Source organism: Castor canadensis, chromosome 15 (genome assembly GCF_047511655.1).
Source record: "Castor canadensis chromosome 15, mCasCan1.hap1v2, whole genome shotgun sequence".
Classification (NCBI taxonomy): Eukaryota; Metazoa; Chordata; class Mammalia; order Rodentia; family Castoridae; genus Castor; species Castor canadensis.
Genome location: NC_133400.1, coordinates 5,345,525 through 5,366,477, shown reverse-complemented (window position 1 = coordinate 5,366,477; position 20,953 = coordinate 5,345,525). Strand labels below are relative to the sequence as shown.

The 20,953-nt window shown below is 41.3% G+C and overlaps 1 protein-coding gene across 6 annotated transcripts in view; it reads left to right on the top strand.

Moving 5' to 3' along the window:
* The window catches only part of Cdh13 (cadherin 13), a 1,135,782-nt gene that overhangs the window by 369,208 nt on the left and 745,621 nt on the right, over nt 1–20,953 (top strand). For all 6 annotated transcript variants that reach the window (XM_074055575.1, XM_074055576.1, XM_074055574.1 and 3 more), the window contains one exon: nt 11,428–11,539. In XM_074055575.1, coding sequence (XP_073911676.1) covers nt 11,428–11,539 — 112 coding nt within the window. The remainder of the gene's footprint in view (nt 1–11,427; nt 11,540–20,953) is intronic.

Here is a 20,953-nt window from a genome sequence, read left to right as displayed (position 1 = left end):
ACAGATACAAACCACTTTTAAGTTGAGTATAATAGCACAACTAGGAACACAAAAAGCAAATGGTAATTGTTGCTGGGGACAAATGGACTGTGGTCACCTGAGATTGGAGCTGTGTACATCAGGAAGGTGTCCTTATCATGCATAAACTGTTGCCCTGTTTGTTCCAACCCCAATGCTGGGCTGTCTCATGTCTGTATTCTCACTTAGGGAAAACACTTGATATTTAAATGTTAGCAGCTAATCGACAAACTAAAGGCCATCGAGCAGATATGACCGCCTTGTGGGGCCTGCCATCATCATAGTCTGCAGCCTCTCTCTCTCAGTGTCTGTTTGCCCTTGGAACAAAGTCCACAGATGGCATTTGACTGGGAGAAGCTAGTGCGACTGATTCATCTGTGTTCATCTGAACATTAGCATGGTACTATGGACAAACTTTCAAGGTCAAATTGATTATCCTCCAGCTTAGCAGAGCCTCGGTTCTCTAATTATGTCAGAAGGCAGGATTAACTCTGATCATTTGAACTAGGACTCTGGATAGAACAACATCAAAAGCAATATTAAATACACATGGTCATGAATCAAGGATTCACTGCATCTTATCTTGTTATAAAATCAAATTTGGTGGCTCATTTTGCCCCAGTAGTAGAAGGGTTTTCCAGGCTGTTTTAAGTGTGTTAGCGAAACCCTGTACAAGATATCACGGTGAGAAAGAGAGAAGTTCCACTTCAGGTTATGGTGTTCATACTCATAAAGACCATATAAAAATCCAGGCTAGTTTTTGGCCCAAGCAACCCAGAATCCAGAACTGGCACACCCAGTTCATGTTAGATATTTTGCCTGATGACAGCCAACTGTGTACATCCCTTCTTAATTCCTTGTTCAGTGATTTCACATTAGGAGGTTGGAATTACGGTTATGAGAGCATTTACACCATGGAAATTGGCAAACCCAGAAACCAAGCCATCTCTTTTTTGGAGTTCTGGATGTTAAACACTTACCAGGATTCTCTGGGGTACACCCTGCTGCTGGATCGCTCCTCTACTTCTCCCTTGAAATCTGAGTCTAACTTATATTCCACTTAGATGTTATATTAATATCTTGCTTGCTACTCCAGAAATATAAAGCAAAAAAACTTTTCATATTAAGTGAAATTATTTTCCTGTTCTAGTCTTTTCAAAATAAAGCTAACAAAGAGAAGAAGGACTTTTTACTCATCAGGATAGCTCACCTTTGAGATATTTGAGTCCTTGTGATTAGTAACCAGTAGCTGCCTTGGAGAGGTAGTTCAAGGACCACCATCAGAATGTGCTGTACGCTGGCTACCCCTTGTTTAAAAGAGAGGGTGCCAAAGCAAGATCAGCTAAATTGATATGATCTGGGCAGGACTTTCTCATTGACCTGATTCACCCCTTCCCCACACTGAGTCAACCAGAGTCACCTTTTTATTTTTACCAGATGACTTTCTCAATCCTTAAACTTTTGTGTTTTTAAAATAGGTATTTGCGTGTCAGTTCTCCCTACGATGCTCTGTGATGTAGGTAGGGGCCATGTGTACTAGTTTGTATGGATCGATCGTGGCCTTGACACTGTAGGCACTCAAGAAATGTTACTCATAGCAATGAAGGAGAATTTCAGAGCATGAATGATTGCATTTAAAGAGAACTCTTTGCCATTCCTTCGGATTCAGGCAGTTGAGCATTTGGGGAGGTTTTTACTTAACTGTACAGAAGGCAGTTAGATTTTAAAGGGAAAGATGCATATTCTTACACTGTCCTAGGGAAAGAGTCGTGCTGTTCTGCTAAACGCAATAAACCCCTGGTCTTCAACACCAATTTTTGCTTGGTTTATTTCTTTTCTTCTGGAGCTTTTCAGAGTGAGAACCCTTAGCAGAAAAAAACAATTTAACGAGATAGACATTTAGTTCAATAGAAGATTTTTCCTGGTGTGAAAAAATAAATTACAAAAAAGGACTTTGCTTCTGAAAGATAATTAATAAAAACCTTCCCATGTGATGACGGGATCTGACATCTTGTCTAATGTCTGGCAGAAAAGAAAGTGTTGAGAGTTGCACCTTTAGAATAAAATGTTCCACTTCACAGCAAGGCCAAGTAGAATCTGATAATTATTTCTGAGCAAGAAAAGGTCAGAGTCTAGTTGTTAAATTGACACAACATCAGGCCTGGATATGGAAGTATTCACAACAGTGAAGTCTGTCTGTAGAATGTCCTGATTTCAAGGTAAATATGGTTGGGAAGGTGAATGATCATGGAGTGACTTCTTGGATTACGACCATGCCGATGGAACTTTCCCCTGCGCTCATATGACTACTTGTGTGTGTGGTAGAACGAATAATAGTTCCCTAAACATCTCCACATTCTACTTCCCACATTGTGTGAATGGTACCTGGATTACCCAGATGGGCTTGATAAATCCCAGCAGTGCTTCCCAAAGGGAACCAAGAGTCTTAGAGTCAGAAGCAGAAGGTGCTGTAGTGATGGAGGAGGAGAGACTGATGAGAAGATGCTATACTGCTGGGTTGAAGATGGAAAGAGAGGCCATGCTGCTGGCTTGAAGATGGAAATGAGCTAAAAGGATACAGATAGCCGAACTTGACAGTGATAGGAAACATCTCCTGAAGGAGTGCTACTCTAGGGGACCCCATTTTAGACTTTACAACTATCAGATAACAGAATAGTTTCACAGGTATGTTAGTGCATGTTGTAATCTTAGCTACTGAGAGGCATAAGGAAGACAACAATCTGAGGTCAGCCCCAGCAAAAATGTTATACCTTATCTGAAAAAACAGCTAAAAAGGCAAAAAAAAGGCTAGAAATGGCTCAAGTCATAGGAGCGCCCGTCTAGCAAACTCTAGGCTCTGAGTTCCAACTCCAGTTACCCCCTCAACCAAAAAAAGAATAGGGAGCAACATGGCACGCACATGTGAGCATATTTCTCTCAATCAGAGCCTGAGACAAGGACTAAGGACTAGGTAGACTGGATTTCCTCTAGAGGTGATCCAGGAAGCAGGAGTGAGGGACAGGAGGTCAAGGGAGGGTTAGGGGAGGAGAACCAATGAAATGTGGAATCAGGGCCATCACCTCTATAGACAGCCAGGGATTGGTCCATTAGCACCTCAAGAGGAATGCCAGTGTCTCAGAAGTATCATTCTGCAGGTTGGGGTGTTTAATCAGCAGTCATATCCCATGGATTGAGGGCTGCCCCAGGGTTATTAGCTCCTCTTCATTTCTAACCTTTGCTTACCCTCACACGAACCATGCTCTCACAGGGCAAGAGAAAGTCCCAGAGCTCAACGTAGACATAAAGAACATGTGGGAAGGCCAGCTCAACATTTAGGGAACAGGATACATGCCACAGCAGTGGCTGAGGTCAGTTGTTGGCCATTGTGATGGGTTCAGGCACTAGAACTATTCTGTTAGGCCTAGTTCTCATATCCCAGAACTGTTCATTTGCTGAGTCACTTATGTGTTGTCCCCTTACATTCAAGGTTTTGTGTTTATGTTGGACAAGTTTTCCAGTGTCTGGAATGTTGTAGGTTTTCATTGTTTGTTAATTAGACCTCCTATGACTACTAGGATTCACTGAAGACTACATTCAGGGTTCCTTTGCTTGACCCAAGGAAAGTGGCACTTGACACCACTGTTTTAACTACCAAAATTTCATGAATAGATACAAATGCCACCAACTCTGGGCAGCACAGCATCCAGTTTCTACTCTAATGCATTAAATGAATTTCTTACATATTTGTATTTTTCCTCTTAATATTTCCATTTGAGCCTAGTCAATTAACCCTGGAATCTTAAGAGTAAAGAGTTAATTCTATTTAGACAAAATGTGTGATTTCACTGGGTTGTTTTTGGCTCTGTTTTAGACAGACTCAAGGAGGACAAGCCTCCTTGTCAATTCAATCCTATTTTGAGACAACAAAACACCTTCAAATTATCTTGAAAACAACTCAGAGCTTGTTATGCCTGCCAAATTGCTCCCTGTTTCTTGAACTGGCAGCCATGGTGTTTGCATTTACCAACCTTCTGCATGGAACATTCTTCTTTGTACTTTGCCCCTTGAAAGACTCCAATCATCTTTGCCTTGTGGCCTCTTCTGAGATGTGGTCCAAGCTCTATTCCCATCTAAAGAACGTGTTTTTCCTTCCTCTTTAATTCTGTAATGCTTTTTACACGCCCCTCTGTGTTAATGTAACTAGTAACACTAGCATATAGCACCTAATGTGAGCCAGTTCCTGTCCTAAACCCTTTGATTTGTGGACCCCACAGTCAATTTAAATAGCTACAATCTTAAGTTTTATTTTACAAATGAGGAAGCTAAGGCACAGAGAAGTTAGAAATAACTTGCAACAGAAGTCACACAGCAACTGAGTGGCAAAACTGGGTTTTGTATCCAGGTATTCCAGCCCACGAGTCTTTTCTCTGAACCACTTGCAATTCATTCCCAATCTGTACAAACTTACACTATGTTGTATTATTTACCTATGTGCTTGCCTTTCCTTCTAGATAATAGGTCTTTTCTCAATTTCTAGTACCTAGCCTGCAGGCTGGCAGATAATAGAAATGCTAAATTTTGACTAAGGTTATTAATGAAACAATGAACACAGTGACTGTATCATAACAGCACATCAAAATGCCCCCTAACCCAAAAGGAAAATTACTAAGACAAGAAGAAAGGAACTAAGCCTATTAGTGCTCTGGAAAACAACTCTTAGGACAATTACTGCTGTGTCCTGATGTTGACAACCTTGTCAAATGATCCTAAAATGACCTTCTTTCATTCTTCCTTTTTTCCTTCCCCTCTCAATTTACCTCTGCCCTTCTTTCCTTTTTCCCTCTCCAGTGGTTTGTCCTAATTATAACTTGAAAAAACAAGGCAACCAATACCATGCAGATGTACTGTAAAGCCCATGTAAGGTTGGGCTGTATGAGTCTCTTGTGGCTGCTGTAACAAAATTGTCACACATTTCACACATTTACAACTTAAAACAACACAATAGGTTACCATACAGTTTTGAGACCAGAAGTACAAATGGGCCTCACTAGGCTGACATCAAGGTGAGGCAGCAACTGCGATCTAGTCTGGAGTCATGAGAAAAACCCCTTCTGGTAGTTGTTGCATTTTCTAGCTTCTAGAGGCTGCTCATGTTCCTTATCTCCTGGCCCCTTTCTCTATCCTCAAAGCCAGGTAGCGTCCCTGTCTTGTTCTGCCCTCATTTCCATCATCACATCTTTCTCTGTAAGTCTTTCTTCCATTGTCACAGATAACACGTGATTGCATTGGGTCCATCCACATTTTCAAGGAGAATCATCCTATTTTAAAGTCAACTGCTTATCCGTCTTAATCCCCCTTTGTCACGGAAGCTAACAGATTATAAGGGATTAGGATGAGGGCATTTTGGGGGTACCATTATTCTGTCTGTTCTCTTTTCATTGTCTCAGCGACACCTCCCAGGAACTGTGTGCTGTAGATGGTACTATGTTCATTATCCCAAAGAGAACACAGATGCTGGCCACAGTGAAATAATTTGCCAAAAATCAAAGAAATGGCTACATGACCAGAATGCAGACTCAGATTAGCTTTGGCTTCTGGTCTCATAATTTTCCAGACACAGGCAGATTCTCTTTTAATAATTTGGGGGAAAGATGTTGAGGAGAATTCAATTATAAATAAGGTCCCTGGACCTTATTTGGTCGAGGGATGTTGGTTTCAGATTGTGTGTAAAAATAGAAACATTACTCACCAAGAGAAATATTCTCTCCTGTGGTCTCTTCAAGTATCACAAAAGATCACATTTCTAAGAGTCTGTTTACCCTAATGGTCAGGATGGGCTTTAAAACACCAAGAACAAGGCTGGTGGAGTGGCTCAAGTGGTAGACTACCTGCCTTCCAAGCGTGAGACCCTAAGTTCAAACCCCAGTACTGATAAAAGAAAAAAAAAAAAAAAAAGCCACCAACATTTTAAGGAAGTCAGACTCAGTGCCGTGTCAGTGATGTGAGTTGACACTGTGTGTGCTTGTGTATATGAGTGGTGTATGTGTGTATTGGAAAAGCTTTCTATACTTTTCCTGTAGGAAGTGCACCTTTATAAAGCTTTTCAGGACTCTGGGCTTTGGGTATTTGGCAGGATAAAGAATGAATCAAAATGCTCTGCTGTAACATTTTTATGTCCTGCCAGTCAGAGATAGTAGCCTTTCTTCCCCACCAATATAAGACTCTCCAAACTGATTTCAGTAGGGTGACTTTGACAAGAGTAAACCTGAGGTGTTTTGTGGCGATGATAAAGCTCTCGTCTGTCCAGACTAATGGCAAACACTGAGTTAGTCGGTAGAAGGAAAGCTGTGAGGGGCCGTGAGACACACCACTGGGCATCTGGCTTAAGTGAAGGTGAGATCTGAGTTTGCTCACAGCCTGTGGAGATAATTATTTGTGGCAGAAGTTTCTTTTTCTTTGTGGCTGCTTTGAACACAGTTGTGTTAAGCCTTTCTTTCAGTCCTGCTATTTCTCACTGGCCACTGGGATGCAGTGGCATAGAAGTTCTCTGCCCAACTTCCGTGCCTGTAATCACCTAGGCTGACTGTGTGACAGTGCAGGACAGTTCAGAGTCCAGGCCTAGAAGTGGTAACAATCCTTCATCCCTTATTGCAATTGAGCCAGCAGCACAAGGTATGGGTGCCACCATGACAAGTGGCCAGACACTCACAGCAAAGGGGGCTCTTACTCCAAGAGTATCTCCAAAGCCTAAAGCCCAGGTGGCCCACTCAGGTGCCTGGAGGGCCAGGGAAGAATGCAATGGAGTCCAATGTGTGAGAGTGAAGACACAGGGACAGCTCTGAAAGGTGCGCTCTGTGTAACATGATAGTTCAGCTTGATGACACACTGCTCTGGCTCCACTAGCTACTTCTGCCAGCCATGTTCACCCTACGTGCTACCAACTGGCAAGCTATAGCCTGGGAGAGGAAAAATCTTCTCTGGAAGCGAACTCTGAACTTGGCTATATTCCTGAATCAGTACCTGTCAGGACAAACACACCCACCCCCTTTTAAGAAAGTTCTGTGTTGCAGCAAAAAAGAAAAATGTGGATGCTAAAAAGAGAAGCATGGATAAGGGAGGGTAAGGTAAGGATTTGCTCTCCATGTATGTGTGGAGGACAGAGCTCTGAGGTGCCACCTTGAAGAAAGCTAAGGTCTTTTTACAAAAGTAGCACAGCTCAGTCACCACAGACATTGATGCTCTCAGTGTAAGACCCCAACATGCAACCTCTGTTCGTCTACCCTTGATTTCAGATCCCTGGAGCTTCCCTTACATACTTCTGAGTGTCATCCAAACAATTCTATAGTATCAACAAGTTATATTTTAATGATATATGTCCACCTGTACCTTGGAGAATATCAGTGAACCATGTATATTAGTTTAAGTATATTAGACATAACAGCAAACGTTTATTGAGCAATTACTATGCCCCAGGTATGAGTTAAGACTCTTGACAATAATTAACTTGCTTGATCCACATAATAACCTGCAAGCTGCCATTTTTCTCCTACATCACATCTGAGGAAACTGAGACACGGGTTACTCGGAAGATTGAATCAGGATTCGTAGTGAACCAGTGTGGCTCAGACCTGTGCTTACTGTCGTACTCTGAGACATGGATCTGGCTCTTGAAGTGGGCTGATTATAATTTTTAAATAATAGAAATCCTTTGGTGATCATAAAATTTGACAACCACCGTGGCTTCAAAGATGTATTGGTTACCTGTTGTTTATGAGCAGTGGGTTTAATGCATAAACAGACAGGAGAAGGAGGACCATTATTGTCATGGCATTAAGGATACATTTAGAAAGCTCATAAAATGTATTTGGAAAAGTTAAAGAGGATTTGGGGAACAGTTTGTCGAGGTAGTATCTTTATATGAGTGCCACCTGATAATATCAGAGATGGGCTTGCTCAGATTTGGAATAACATCCAGGTATTAATTCTTAGAAAGATGAGGAATGATGCTTTAGATCCCAGCCCCCAAACTTAGTAAGAATGAAGAGTGGGTATCCATCATGAGCTCACGCACAGGTCCTGTTTTGAATTCTGCTAAGAAATCAAGAGGCAATAGTGCAATGGGAAGACTCCACCACCACTGCCCAGGGAAATATTCAGCTTTGTAAAGCAACAAATCAGTCTGCATTCCTTCATGCATGCAGTTTTGTGATTCTAGAGATGTGTTATGTGATAACCGGAGAGGTGCAGAACTCATGTGAAAGCAGAGGGTGTTGCCTTGAAAGACAGGTCTCCATTTACCCAGCCAATTCTTACTCAGCTTTGAGTTCAAAGCAGAAATGTCCTTTGTGTGGGCTTGATTTCCTGGATCCCCTTAGATGGGGTTAGACTCTCCTGTGCCCCAGCTTTGATGCTCTCCCACAGGACCTGTATTTTCCTTTCAACTTAGATTTTAATTGTAGTTAGTCATTTCACTGAATTAGGGTCTGTTAATGCCTCATTCCCTTTCTAGCTATAATACTGTAATCGTCACTATTTATTGATGACTTCTCCTGTGAAGCACTTTTCTGATTGCTTTCTGCGAGTCTTCCTAATCGAATCCACACAATCACGCTCTGCAGTGTTATTTTCAGTTTTTTTCTAGATGAGAAAACCGAGCTGTGAAACACGCCAAATCACACAGTCAGCAGAGTGTTAAGATTTAAATGAGGAAAATGGCTTTTAACTCCTACCTTGTAGCACTTCTTGGCAAGTTCCTGGGGGGTATCTAGCGAAGCCCTCACTGAATCCCAGAACTTTTAACAATATTGTGAACAAGTGAGTGAAGGAGTGAGCACTTTGACAACCTTTTATGTCAGTAGGTCACCCCATGCCCAGCAGGGTCCTATGTACTTTTATGTTACAAACTATTTAATCTGAATTTTGACTTGAATATGGATTGGCCCAAGAATTTGCAAAAACAAAACCTATACCTTTGGGAGGTCAACCATAAAGTCCTCCTCCCTGATGGTCAGCAACTAGAGAAGGTTGCTTTTCCTTTTGTAACTCTAGAGGAATCCTGACTAGAACCAGACAAGAAAGGGCAGTGAGTAAGCACAAGAAGGCCAGACCAAGATAGAGAGCTCAACTCATCCATAGAGTCCCGTTTCTGACGGTTGTGCGCTCTCACTCCTGGATGTTTAGGTTCAGCATCCCTGGGGAAAATGCATTAGCATGTATGGAGTGACGGGTTTACTGATCTGGGATTCGAGAGCAGAATTAGCCAATTGGAAGGTTAAAGTATAATTGTAAGGAAAGGTGCCTGGAGGCAACCTTTGCCCATTTGCTGTTTAACTGAATTAGTGCTGATCACTCATAAATTTTCTGCTTGCAAAATTGCTAGCAAATTATTCTGAGTTCTGAATGTGCATTCATTGTCTGTGGCACTTAGAGTGTCGGCATTATGATTGCTTCAGAAGCCATCTCATCAGAGCCTGGTTTCAGGACAAGGGAACATTTTACAAGCAGAGCTGCATGGATGCTAGACTGTAGCATCTTCCCCTTGGATTTCAGAAAGGTGATGTTGGGTGGGGTGACGACTTTTCCATTTCAACTTCTTTGATATTGATCAGGCTGACCACACTGTCAACCTCCTGAGATTGATTCTTGCTCCCATTCCTCGGGGTTCACTGCATTTCAGAAGGCTGATATTCAACAGAAGCCCTGGTTCCATGGCTTCCAACCTTTCTACCTTCTTTGAGTTTGCTGATGGAGCTGATAAAAAACTTCCTACAATGGCCTGTGTGCAGTGGTTAAGAGTCTGAAAGTCTGGTTTCAAAGTTTGTTTTCCCAAGAAATAGATACTGAGTCAAGGATTTGAGTGCAAGCAGTTGTTTGTTTGGGAGGCCAGTCTTAGAAAGGAGGACTGTGGGGATAAGGACATGAGCAAAGGAACAGAAAGCAGGAAATGAAAGGTGAATTACAAGCCAGATGCCATGGTGCTCAACCACAGCTCAATTTTATGTGGAAGCAGGAAGACAGACCACATGCCTTCAAGTCATCTCACCTGCAGGGAGCAGGAGTGGGGGTGTTTATACACCAATTCCCATCAGCGAGTGGTAGGAGGGTGCTCAGATTAAAGCGGTCTCCCACGGTCCTTAGAGGACTATCTTATGCAAAAATACCCCCTAAAGTCTTACTCCCAGATGGAACATCTGAGAGGAATGGGCAGCTCTGGGCCAAATTGAAGGACCCTTAAATCTGAATTCAAGTCCTGACTTTGCCCATCCCAGATATAGATTTTGGACAAATTTGTTAACCTCTGGAAGTTTCTTCAAACTAAGCTTTATAGTCCATACTTCATAGGGCTGCAGAGGAGCCTAAATGAGGTTATATATACAGTAAGCTTACCACAGTGCTTGCCATATGATGAGGGCCCCAAAGTGTTGCTTTTACTTTTTAAGTATTATGGAACATCTCAGCGCCAGTGTGTGGAAGGTACTCAGGGTAAACAGGGGAGGAAAAGAGGCCATGCTATCTTCATGTGGCTTATAGTCTTCACTTACTGGACTTTCAATTCATTTCTTGCCTGGCAGGGTGTTATGTACTTTGATATTCCAAAGCATACAACCTAATTTTTTGATATGATGGATGATGTAACCCAAGGATTTGCAAAGACAAAACAGCGTTTGGAAGCCACTAAATTTTAAACTTCCCAGAAGCCAAACTTACAAAAGTAAAAAGAAACTGGCAAAATTAATTTCAACAGCATATGTGTTTAGCCCCACATGTAAAATATTATTTTTTCAATGTGTAATCAATAACATTTTTGCTTAGATATTTTCATTCTCTTTTTAAATTTGCCACCAAAATCCAATTTGTGTTTTATAATTATGATGTCTCAATTTTGGACCACTAAGTGTCAGGTGCTCAGTACCACCTGTGTGTGGCTCAATGGCCACCATATTCGACCATGGGCCTTGGATTCCTTTTAGATGTACCTTCCGATGGAAAATTTCCATTGTCTCTTTCTTCCTCCTCATCGACAACGTTCCTTTGCATGTATGAAAGTGAAGTTGGTTTTAACTCAGGCATCACTGGAAATTGACAGTTTCGGTAATGAAATTTCACACATGGAAACCACGGTGAGATTCTTAGCAGGTGTAAAAATCTGAAGACGTTATTTCTTTAACTGCAACTTAATGGGAGCGGCAGCAGCTGTTCCTCTTTGTGCTTTTTCCAAATCTCATGGCCAAAACGAGTTGTTGGCAGCCACACGAGAAGTATCAACTTGCCTCTTCATTTGGGAAATGAAATTAAAACCTCAGCTCATTTCTAAAAGTCGTGGGTTTGGTAAAAAAAAAAAAAAAAAAAAAGTTAGCAGGGCAAACATGCAAGCCGCTATTAAAATATTGATGACTTTGGTTTCCTCAGGTGCTGCTGCTAACATCTGCAGAAGATTTGGACTGCACTCCTGGATTCCAGCAGAAAGTGTTCCATATCAATCAACCAGCTGAATTCATCGAGGACCAGTTGGTTCTAAACTGTAAGCATTGCACTTGAAGATGCTTTTGGCCTCGTCTCATGTTTAAATTCACTCGTGTCTGGGACTGTCTCAGAATGAGGTGTTTCCTCAGCTAATGTTTTTTGATGTTTCTTATCTCACTGACCCAGGTGGAAGCTTTTGAACTAGAGACTTAGCAGCATGGAGGTTGATAAATAGAGTGGTGTGTGTCTCTTCCAGTCTTTTGTCATCAGTGGGCATTTCTGCTCTACTCCCAGTAAGAGGGACTGCCAGCCCCCAGTGTGAGTTCTAGGCTATGTAAAGGAAATGAAACCCATTTCTCCTGGGCACACCCCAAAAGCAAAATCATTCTCTTCTTGTAGATTGCTGTCCTATACGTAGTTTCTCATACAGGACATTAGATCAAAATAATGCTAAGGGCATGATACTGACTGCTGGGAATTTTTAGACAGGAATCAAAAACTCCTCTTCTTAAAGCTAATAAGATAGTCTTCAGAAAGATTCAAAACCTGTGCTTATTCTGTCCTCCATATTCTAATTGATTTTCTTAAAATGTGACTCCCTCAGATCTCTGGCTATGATTTCCTCCTCTTCTTAATGCTACTATTACATTACTTTTTCCTTAAGAGGGCAGAGGGTACATTGTTAAATGCACAAAACAGTTTTACACAAAAGAATTTAATTACAGACATAATCATTTAATTGTAGGCTCTTGAGTACCATTCTTTAACATTTGGGAATGAAGAGTATGAAAACACTGATCTACTTTGTTCAGATGCTCCAAGGCCCCTTTAAAGAAGGTGACACATACATTTGTATGGTCAATGAGTTTGCCTGCCATGTAGTCACATTCCTTCATTCCTGTGGTGTGATGGAATATTCTGTGAGACTGGTACACATTTCAAGAGTTGAAGGGAACACAATGATGAAGATGCAACTTTGAGCACCAGAGGTCTGTTCAGGTGGAGACCATGCAATCACGGCAAGGAAACCATCCCATCTCAATAATTAGTCTGCAATGACGAGGTGCAGGACTGGCTCTGTGGGTGAATTTCAATATGGGATTTCCTAGTAATCTGATTCCTGAGTGTGATTCTGGGGCCAGACCATCAGGAAGCTTCATTTATCTTTTTCTTATTTATCAGAATCAATATATTTCAAGTAAAACTTGATTTGTGAGAAAACTTGTTCTGTCCCTCCCTTCTTTCTCTGTATCTCTCATCTGTCTCTCACTTTCTCATTTTTTTTCAAGTGATTATTCCTAACGGCATCTAATGTGAACACGCTTGGAAATGTGAAGCCACCCCGAGTATGGAAATTAATAGAGTTGATGTGTGAAGCAGGCCCATAAATGTGATTGCTTCTGTAATCTTCACGACACCACACAGCTTTTAATTCACCGCTGAGAAGCTGGAAACAATCGTGCATTGGGGGATCTTTTTAATTTAAACTAGGCCATACTGTACATTCCAGTATCAAAGTTGTGTGCATGGCTGTGTGTGTGTGTGTGTGTGTGTGTGCGCTTTAATCCCCTAAGTAAGAGGGTATGGTTGTTGCTTTTGTGTAAACTTGTAAATGCTAAATGAGAGGAGGTTGGTTATCAATGATAGCACATTCAGGGAAAGTCAATGGGATGGAAATTAAGTACATCTGGAATTTTATGCTTGTGTGTGAATTGTTGGGTCAGCAAAATCTGATTAGCCCTTCTCAGTGAAATCGCATGTCCATACACATTACTAAGGTAAAAAAAAAAATTACAAAGAGCAGATCTGCTGAGGTTCTTTTAGGTTCTTCTCAAAGCAGTGAACAGAAGTTGTTCCGAGTGTAGACCACGATAAAGTTAACTGTACCTAAATGAGCAAGGAAGTTTTCACAGGCCAGAGAATGACTACTGAGCATTGCTTAGAGAAGTCTGATTCCCAGAACTCTATTCTACTTGTAAGAGGAAATAAAAAGCCCAAAATATTGAATGGAATTTTCTACCTAGCCAGCTGATATTTTAAACCAATGACCCCACCCCAGCTCTGTCCTCTTTCTCGTCATTCTCACTTTCTTGCATGAGTTTCTTATGATTCAACATAAAACCCTTTTATCTCTGAAAGAGTGTAATTAACCAAGAAATCCATGAGTGGTGTGTGCTCTCAGAATGAAGATCCTACTGACAAAAGGCTAACATCTGTATGTAAAAGGAAAAGGATCCAACAGAACCAGAAAGCTTAAAAATGCTTGGATATTTGAGTTTGTATACTAATAGTCCAGAAAAACGGTTTGCGACATTTTAGGGACAAATACAAGCTGATAATGTAGGAAGAGTGGGGATGAAAAAAACTAGGTTAGTAATATTATCTTGTGCTTTATTTATGACAATTTGTACTTTATTTTTTCCTTTATATTTATATTTTTCCTTTGCATTACTTAAGAGCTTTGATTACTAATAATTCTGAATTTTTGCATTGGAAAAGGTGGAAACCACAGCCTAATCAGTTGATGTCCACACGCTTTACCTTTCCATAAATTTATCTGAAAGCATCACCTCATTGCTTGGCAGACATGGTATATCTGCTCATACCCCAGACTTGTATTCAACCAATTCTGTGTTCAGCTCTTAGCACGTTAGGGTGAATGTTTATTCTGTCCATGGCTTCCTGCTTTCTTTGTTCTGACTGTAATATTTCCTTTTATCCCTTTTCATCTTCTCCCTCAATTCTAGATGACTTATCTTTTTCTGCTTTAACTGTTACTAATGGTCACCTCCACTCCTTTTATTTCCCTAATATTTTATTCACTGTTCACTCCGACACATCTTTCCCTCAGTTGTTCTAAAGCCTTTTATTTTCTTCACACCCAAATATCTCTTTATTCCACTCTCCTTTCCACTAACTAGACTTGCTTTCTTCTTTAAAAGGCCATTTTTCAACAAGCTGCTAGGATCAAAACATGCTATCCCACTTTCTTCTAATGTGACCAGCAGAGTGCTTTCATTGTATTTTTCACAGTGTGATGCAAAGTCCCCTAACTCATGATAACTTGAGAAAAATTTTCTTAGCTTCATCTCAGTCTTGAAAGGAGAACTGGGAAGATGCGATTATTCTCGTTTTTCTGTGAGAGGTACAGGACAAGAGCTTAGAAGGCAGCAACTCAGGAAGGAGATGTCCCTTCAAGGTGTTTGGACTCAGGGAGGAATCTCTTTGTTGGATGAGTCCCCTAGAGGCACCCAGAATTCTCTCAGATTGCCTGGCTTGGTAATGCTTCCTTCTGCAACATGAAAATCCTTTGAGTCTGGTAGTTGCCATTTGTCTAGCAACCTTGGTTAACCAAGACCCAACTGTACAGAGAATGGATGATCTCCTGGACAACTGACCAGGTACCTAGCCAGTGTGGAAAAATGCCAAGTGATAAACTCTGGCTATCATGTGTTCTGAAAAATTACAAAACCATATTCTTCCCTGCTCCCATCAGCTTAGACATATCTTCCTAGCACTAGAGAATTCTGTAGTCATTGAATTCTCTAGGGGACCATGGTCATGACCCTTCACAGTCTCTCCTCATGGGTGATGCGTCCATCCTCCTGGGTTCAGAAGGGGCACCCCATTGGCCACCCACCACTACCAAGACTATGCTTTTCTTCCTCCCTCTTACCCCTCATGGACCACTCCTCTTGGTCTACACATACACAAACACATACAGATACATAGGAAAAATGACTATACCTAAGTTTATCTACAATTCAACCTGTATAATCATACTTTTAAATTAAGAATCAACATTGGTCAGAATAGGCTATGCTAAACTATCAGACAACCCCAATGACCTCACACAATCGTGCTGATGCAGGTCAGCCCACTCACCTGATGGCTCTCCTGCCAGTGTAAACTGGCAAAGAAGAGTGTAGAGGAAATACCCAGATCTTAACTATCTCAACTGGAAAGTGAGGTGTGTCATTTCTACTCCATTCTATCAGCAGACCTGGTCGTGCAGCCAAGCTAGCTGCAAGGGAGGCTGGGAACCATGGAGAGGCGCGCACACACAGAGCCCATCTCTACACATATGCTAACAAAATTATGCTGCCCAAGTCAAAGAGAGATTCCTGACACAAAGACTACAGTGAAGTCAACTGTCTCAGAGGATCCAAGGTCTATGGAAGAGAGTTGGTTCACTTAAGCTGGAGAGCAAAGTCATAGACTTATTGTTCTTAGGAGAGGATGCTTCTCACTAAGCAGTATTATCTTCTTCCCTGCTCCCTCTTGAAAAATGCCCAGAGGAGGGTTCTCCTCCGCTTCTTAGGGTCCTAATGAAGATGGGATCTACATGCTTCTTGCTACAGATTGTAAGATTGTGATCAAGATCACATAGTTTCAAACTCACACTGCCTAGAGTTCAACTCTCCATGCAGTCATACATAAGCTGTGTAACCATGAGTTACAATATGAATCCTCCAAGTGTGAATTACCTCATCTTTGTAGAAAGAATAATCACAGTCCCCACATACAGAGATGATCCAACAATGGTGAGAAACTTTCTTACAACATAGTTATATGTAAATGAGAGCTGGTATTAGTGTTGCTATTATTGTCATTGATTGAAGGGGGCACTGTTTCTCGTGCTCCCTTCCTTGCTGGAGTGAGGTTTTCTCTCTTGCTCCTTGGTTAGTACTGGACCTAACTGGGCTTACCTGAAGGCAACTGGAGATTTTAGAAAAGACACAGGATAGACAAATTTGGGGTCAGGTGTGTTGTATGCTCAGTGGGAGACACACAACCTTCATTGCTTCTTTTTCTCTATCTTGATTCTTTAAGGCCTTGTTCCTTGCAGTTCTTTCAAACCTTGCTTAAAACCTCTTTCCTTAGGCTGGCACTGTCCCACATTTGCGCTCAGCTTCTCTTTAGCTTAATTGCTCTTAAAGTCTTTTGCCCCCAGGCTTGCACTGTCCCATCTCTCTTTAGCTCTCTCAAAGACTCAGTGTTCAAACTCACAAATAGCCTAGCCTACAACCTGCATATGCATAACTCTTAGGGTCTCCATCCTTAGGCTTGCACTGTGCACCGTCCTGTGTTCTCTTTGGCTTTTCTTTAGCTTTCCTAAGGTCAATGTATGAAGTTCTTTCTCAGCTTTGCTTTCATGAAGCCTATGTTAAAGTTTTCAGTGCAGACTTTCTATCAACCCCTCTTTAGCATTTTCCCTGCAGCAATTTTTCCCTTCAATAATTCTTTTCCCTTCCAAAAGCTTCCCACACCAAAAAGCCCAAAGTAAAGCCCCAAAAGGCAAAAGTCAGAAGCAAAAAAACCCCTCTTCCTCCTTCAAGGGTTTTTTTATAGCAGCAAACAGGTGGCGCCACGGGGAGGGGCGTGACATTGCAACAGGAGAAACCTGCATTCCTGCTTCTCTGAATGCCACTTAGGAGACACAGCTGTCTGCTTCTCCCTGTTTCATGGCCGAGGGCTGTGCCTATCTTGGCCTACAGGTAAAAGCAATTAACTGCATGTCGCCTTGCTTGTGTCCAGTTCTCATAGGCTTTAATCCGCTCCCCACAATTCATAGACCTTAGACAGATACAAATTCCCCTATCATTGCCCTCCGAACTGGGCATTAAAGAAAACAAATCATGGTGACCACTAAAAATCTGAACAAATGAAGCAGCTTCTATAGCAGTAGTCTGGGATTTTGGAACTCCATTGGCAAGTACAATTCCTTCATTCTTAATCTTGGATTGATGACTGTATTTTTAAGATTTTTCCTAAGCCTGGATATGAAAAAAAATGTAGGTAAAAGAAGGAAAGAGGGAAAATACTACCATTTGCTTTTGGCCAGAGTTTTCTTTTAAAAGGTCATTTGTCATCAAAATCAAACAAACTTACAAGGAATGAGGACTAATCACTGAAGAAAAAGCAGTCAGTCATCTGAGTAAAATTGTGTTTCATCAAAACTACACCAAATATCCTCATTGACTATTTTATGGGAGGCCAGTAATCTATGGCATGAAGGAGATATCATTCTTCTCTCTTAGCTTTTCTGGTATTCTTCTGTAGTTCAGTGTGTTAATGTTTCTGGGGAGCAAGGACAATTCTCAGGAGACTTTCTCACGAAGGGCTATATGCCAGTACTAGCAGAAGAGAGAGCACTTCTAGAAAACATAGCAGGTGAGAACACGTTAAGGATAGAGATCGGTATACAAGTTACCACCAGTGTTGAGCAGTGTGTCATTCATGACCTTCAGAGCTGACATTGGTTGTGTGCCCCCAGGTGCCAAGTGCCCCCTTATATCTCACAATATCCTTTATGGAAAAGATACTCCAACGTGTCCATTTTATAGATGAGAACACATAAGGCTGAGCTAGGCAAAGCGATTTACCAAAATTGTTATCTCTTACAATTGATAGTGTCAAAGTTTGAACCCAAGATTCCAAGACCCAGAATCTTCTCCAAAGCCCTGTGGTCTAGTGTCCCTTGGCTTTTGTTGATACTGGCAGTGATACATCAAGGAAATTTGCCACTTAATTTTTCCAACACTTTCATCAACCTGGATGAAATAGAGAACTTCTATTGCATATTTTCTTCTGTTCACAGCCAAGTTCATGTTTCCTCAATTATACAAAAAAGTAGCTCTTTTTCCTTGTTTTGGACAGATGTGATGTCAGATTGTCCTTGACCCTCCACTCCTGACTTCCCACCCTCTCCATGTGTTCCTTTCACCAAGACGCTGGCTAGTCATGTCACCCTGACACTGACCTTGGTTACTATCCAGGTTGTCCATGGAGCCAGTAGAGTTGCATTAATCACATTTGTGCTTAACATACATGAGTCATGGCTTTTGAGGGTGTTTTTAATTGACTATAAATCAAACAGGGAACTTGAAAAATGAAGGCAATTAATGAAAAAGCAATGTGAAAGGTGTTTTGCATCCTAACACAGGAAATACATTGACAGTGAATTAAATGTCAAAACAAAGGCCCTTTTGACCCCGCTGAAAAGATTTCATTTGGATGGTAATAAATGGGTGAACTTTCCCACCTGGCAGGTGGAGAAATGCCTGTTTTTGGAGCTAACGCTGACTTAGGCTTTTGTCTGTCTATATTTTCTATTCTAGAGAACTTTTAAGAAGTTGTTTTGCTTTCATATTTTGTGATTTTAAAAAATAATGATAATTTTCTGGCCATCTTTGTCACTTCTACCATATATTTTTTCACTCTCAGGTCAGGACTCTTATTGATTAGTGAAATTATTGAATGTCACCTGTACTGCAAGCTGGATAAAACTGAGGAAAGTCCATGTTTCAATTGGCATACTTGTTTTAAGATGTCTTGATGTACCAAAGAATATGACACTATTGGCACCTAAGTCACTCTATCATTCTGAAGTTGATTGTACTTTGGATTAGAATGTAGTGTACTATTTACATTAAGAATTCTCCCTATATTTAAACAGCCCTGCAGAAATGTAATGTAGGTATAGGTTTTCCCTTTTCTCCCTCCAATGTATTATTAACGAGTAATCAGGAAATTAATACTTATTAGGATCTTCATACATGTATGATTACGAACTACTTTATACATGGAGAATAATATAATTAAATAACTGCAGGATAGGAAATGAACACAGATACACACAAAGGAGGGATATAATGGAATGCTTAAAGATGCTTCCGTTAGATTTGGGTCTTATGTTTTACTGTGAAGAATGGGAGATACATGAAGTAACCGAGTAAGGGCCTGACCGGATGATAGACACTGAAGCAGGTGGAGCCCCCTTGGCGTAAGTTTTCTTATCAGTAGAATGAACAAAATAGACCACAGGTGTCGCAGAGCCCTCAAGCTAATTGACCCATGGATGTGTCCTATTTAACCACTTGGCATGGTAGTCCGAAGTGTTTAATGAAAAGAGTTTGTCATTAGCATTGAGAATTTGACTTTTAAAAATTCCCAATTTCTGAGCAGTCTTGGATTTTGAAATAAAGACTCCAGAGGCAGGCCACTGGGGTTCAAATCCATGGTCGTCAGTTCATTAACAGCTAAGTAATGTAGGATTATTAAGTAAAACAAAACCAAAGCCTCCCTGTGGTTCAGTTTCCTCACCTGGGAAATGAATATTATAATGGCTTCCACCTTGACGTGTTGTTCTGAAGATTAATAATCAGTGTAAAGGACTCTGAAGAGTCACTGGTTTACAGTATGCCCTGCAATATTAGCTACCAGAAATAGTGCACAGGTAATTGTAGCTGAGGCCGTCCTTGTGCCCCTCTCTTGTTCACAACTTCCATGGTTACCCTGCCTGCCCTTTACAGGCATGTAAATTCACCTCTTTGAAGTCACCATTGCTCCTACGACTGGTGTATGAATCACATGGTGTGCATAAAGGACAAAGCCCTGTGTTTCTTCTTATCATTACTATTTTTGACAATAGCTATGATTCCTGAGCAAGGAAGCAGAGGGCACTGCTAAGAGATGAAGGCCCTGGGCTGACTGGCATTGATCAAAGATGCTAAAACCTATTTTTGGTATGTTGAATTGCCAATGCAGGTAGTGTATGGCCAGGGGCCATGTGATCAGAGGCTGTGGCTGACTTTCTGGAAGTTCAAAATAGGAGGCAGATGAAAGAGAAAGAGGGGTGAGGTTCAAGTCGGCCTGAAGCCTTTACAGAAATTTAGAGATGAGGTTTATAAGATGAATTGGAAGAGAAATGGTTGGGGAGATGGCAGCATGATTGGGGAGCAAGTGAATATGGAATTAGGGTGAGAGCAGAGTCCCAGAGAATCCCCCAAGACTGAAAGGCAACTAAGAGCGGTTCACAAAGATGATGCAGAATCACTGGAGTCTACTTCCTGTTCAAACACTGATTCATATGACTTTTTCCTCCTTGGGTCTCTGTTACCTCATTTATGTAATGAGAGCATATTAGTCAGGGCTATTTTGATTATAACAAACAATAACTCAACTCCAATTAGCTTCAGAATAAAACATAAAATGGTTGCCTCACAGGATTGAAAATTTCAAGGTTTGAGTTACCTTCAGAAACACCTGGATCTAGAACCTCTATAGATGCCATCAATATGGCCCCTCCTTCCACAGCTCTAAGTCTTTTAGTGTTGATTTCTATCTTCATTCTCTCATGGGCTCCTTCCAAGATGGCTACCAGCACCTGCAGTCTTTTATTCTTCCAGTTAACCACCCAGGGCCTTTTTTCCCCACATTCTAGCAAATATCTCACAGCTAACTATATGGGTCAGCTTGGGTCATATGCTCTCCCCTGAACCGGCCATGGAACCCAAGAAGATTTGGTACTCCTACTGACCTGAGAAAATGGAGATGCTGTTTCCTGAGGGAAGGAAATGATGCTGGGATGGGATGTGAGAGAGTCCCCTGCCAGGGTGCTGTACTCTATTGCTAGGGCATATTAGCATCCTATGACTTGCAGGCTGTGCTCCATATGAGATTTTTAGAA